The sequence below is a fragment of the Charadrius vociferus genome, unplaced genomic scaffold, assembly GCF_000708025.1.
Source record: "Charadrius vociferus isolate BGI_N301 unplaced genomic scaffold, ASM70802v2 scaffold56, whole genome shotgun sequence".
NCBI lineage: Eukaryota > Metazoa > Chordata > Aves > Charadriiformes > Charadriidae > Charadrius > Charadrius vociferus.
Window position 1 is genome coordinate 1,392,461 of NW_009649057.1, and position 3,184 is coordinate 1,395,644.

The 3,184-nt window shown below is 56.2% G+C and overlaps 1 protein-coding gene across 1 annotated transcript in view; it reads right to left on the reverse strand.

Moving 5' to 3' along the window:
• Positions 1 to 3,184, reverse strand: part of LOC104289179 (alpha-1-acid glycoprotein 8-like) — a 6,250-nt gene that overhangs the window by 2,517 nt on the left and 549 nt on the right. The window contains exons 2-5 of the mRNA XM_009888086.1: positions 2,771 to 2,913; positions 2,006 to 2,079; positions 953 to 1,063; positions 88 to 191 (exon numbers count right to left, since the gene is read on the reverse strand). Of these exons, the coding sequence (XP_009886388.1) occupies positions 88 to 191; positions 953 to 1,063; positions 2,006 to 2,079; positions 2,771 to 2,913 (432 nt within the window). The remainder of the gene's footprint in view (positions 1 to 87; positions 192 to 952; positions 1,064 to 2,005; positions 2,080 to 2,770; positions 2,914 to 3,184) is intronic.

The following is a 3,184-nucleotide window of genomic DNA, read 5'->3' on the forward strand; positions in this document are numbered from 1 at the left end:
GACCGCCCGGGGTCTCGGCCCCTCTGCCCGGGCTGGGGCCTGCGGCGGCTCTGCCCCCCCTCACCCCCCCCACCAGCAGCCCCGTACTGTTTTCCACGGCGCGTACACCGTCTCCTCTTCGCTCAGCCCCAGGCACTTGGCATGGTGCTTGAACTCTTCCCGCTGGGCCGTGATCCCGCTCAGGTTTCGGGCTGCAAAAGGAGAAGCGTTTGCTTAACTAAGGATGGGTGGCATCGGCATGGCCCTTCGTGCCGCATCCCCACCCTCGGTGCCCCCCTTCCCTGTGTGCTGCGGAGGTGAGCGCTGATGGGGTCTCTACCCCCATGGTGAACACATCTGAACAAAACCAACCTCAAGCATCACTTTTTTTAACCCTCTCCCCAGTTAGCTCTGGTCCTGTCCGCTTTAAGGGGTTGCAGGATAGTTTGGTGCTCCTGGGGGGCGTCGGGAGGGACCGAGGCTGAGTATGGAGGCAGTTTTCTATACGTGTCTTCAAACTTCTCTCTGCAGGTTGGAAGGGCAATGGGAAGCCTTATCAAGGTCTAAAATGCCGCTTTATGGGCTTGTGGGTAGATCTGACCGGCTCTGCCTGTGCCGGTACTGCAAAGCCACGTGCTCTGCCCTGGGAGGTAAGTACCGAAAAATTATGGTTGGCTTGAAAATATTGAGATTTTACGATGATATCAATGCTGAACTGTATTTGCTTCCTGTTCTTTGAATATTTATGGCGTAAGTGGGTTTTGTCTTTAACTTGGTCTTTCTGCTCTGCCAAGAGATTTAAGTTTTAATGGGATTTGTAAATACTCCCGTGACCCCTGGAGCCGGCGGTCTCGGGGAAAATCACTGACTGTTGGCAAAACCAAGTTGCTGCGTGGTTGTAGCTGGTAATTTTGTGTGTGTGTTTTGGTGTCCCATGATAGCTTTAAGTTACGTTAGGATGGAGTTTGCATACCGTAGAGATACAGTCCCGAGTATGTCCTTTCTCTCTGCAGTTGGTACTGGATGAGTAAAACGTCTTCAGAGCTGAGGTTCATCAGCGTCCCCATGGTTTGATGGGTCTTGGCTTTGAGAGAACAGAATCGGGGTTGGGAAGAGCTGTGATATTCAGATTTTTGGTGCTGCAGCAGTGATGTACTGCAGCCCAACTATCACCCGTAGCCCCTGGGATCCAGCCCTTAGCAGTGAGTGAGGACAAATGTCCTCACATGGGGTGAGTTGTTCGGCTCTGGATTTATTTGAATTGTATTTCTTAAATGTGGGCCTGGGGCGTGAAGGAGCCAAAGCCACCCAGCTCCCGTCCTGCCATTGGGTGTGCTGGGTGCCGTGGCTCAATGGTGCTCGAGGGGGACGTGAGAGGGTCTGCCCGGCCCCGAATGCCGTCTGGGCTGGGTCAATGCAAAGTCTGTCTCCGGCGGGTTTGCAATTCCCACCCTGACCGGCTCACCCCATTTCCTCAGGGAGGAGGAGGAAACAATTCGGAAGGTGAGGCTTCATTAATTTGCTGAAACCTGCCACGAATGTTCCCCTCCTTTCCCTGAGGGATTGCGAAATAACTTTACAATGAGGCAGTTGTCTCCTAGAGGGATGGGAGCAGGTTTGCTCGTTGCTCCTGGCACGACACTGATTCGTAGGGTTTAGTGCGGCTTTTGATGGTGGGGCTGCAATCCACAGGAGCGGCGTCGACCCAGTGTGCTCTCGGGCCTGGGGAGCTGTTTGGAGTCCACCAAGGCTTATCATAGAGTGGTTTGGGTTGGAAGGGACCTTAAAGATCATCCAGTCCCACCCCCTGCCCTGGGCAGGGAGACCTCCCACCAGCCCAGGTTGCTCCAAGCCCCGTCCAACCTGGCCTTGGCTTCAAACCTTGGCTTCAGGCAGACAAAGCGACCTGGGAATAAAACGTGTCAGATGATGTAAAACGTGGACATGAGTCCTTTGTGCATCTCAGCCCCTCCAAAATACAGCCTGGGTGATAATCCCGACAGCTGTGCCCGCCGGTGCTGCTCACCGTGCTTCACCAGCGTGGCGTTACCAGCGGCGATTTCGAAGTAGGTGGAATTGTTGGTGAGACACTGGTCCCCCCTGGAGAGAGAGAGGGGAATGGGGTGACGCAGGAGAGGGGAGTGGAGACCCCGTGCCACGGGCTGGAAAGGACCAGCAAAGCCCCAGTCCCGCACAGGCACCTGCTGGCTCCTCTGCAGGGTTAATTGCCCTCACTGTTAAAATTAAGCCATTTCTTCTGTGTGTTTGTCTGACCTCCACCTGCAGCTGGTGCTCTCAGCCTTGCCCTTGCCCCGGCTCCCTGGTGGTGAGATGTTTTCTACTCCAAAAATAACTGAAGCTGCAAAGAGCTGCCTGCGTTGGCACCGAAAAATTCATCCCCTTAAAGTCTGACTCTGGATGGGGGGAAACAGCTTTCGGGGACGGGCAGGACTAGCAGCCGCGACACAGGGACCTCTTCTTGGAGGTCTTCTCCTCTGGAGAGGTCTTCTCCTTGCCTGCGTCTTCCACGCCTGCAGGGGTTGGTGCCTGTGAGACCCACGTGCCCTGCCAAATTTGCCTAAACCTGGGGGCTGTGGAAATAAATAAATAAAAGAAGGGGTGAGGAAGAGAGGGGATGGGAGAGCGCACGCATGGAGCCGCCAGGAGAGACTCTCTCCTTGGGAAAACCCATCTGAAACCGCGCGGGAGTCTTGTGTTGAAACGATTTTGGGGGCTGCAGCACGAGGGAGGAGGGGGGATGGGGCAGGGAGAGCCGAGGGCTGCGTCTTACACGGCCACGCGCTGGGTGATGAGCAGCTCCTGCGTGCCGGCGCGGGGCTCCACGTGGAGGTGGCCGTGGTCGATGAGCAGCATCTCCAGGAGGTGCTGGGGGAACTGGGCGGCCCCGGCCACATACAGCCACATCCCCAGCAGCTGCGGGGAGAGAGCGGTGAGAGCTTTGGGGTTTGCAAAGAGAGCTTTGGCGAAGAGGTTTCCACCCTCCCGGTGGCAAAATTGTTATTTTGTGATTTCTGTCCTCTGTTTGTTCTCCCTCTTTCACCGCGCTGGCAGCAACAAAATGAAACCTGTACAAATGCCCGGGGGGGTGTGTGGAAATAGCCGAATGTGGGGATTGGGATTTGGTGATTTGGTGAGGGCGCCTCAGTGGATGTGCCGGGGGGGGGGGGGGGGGGGGGCGGGGGGG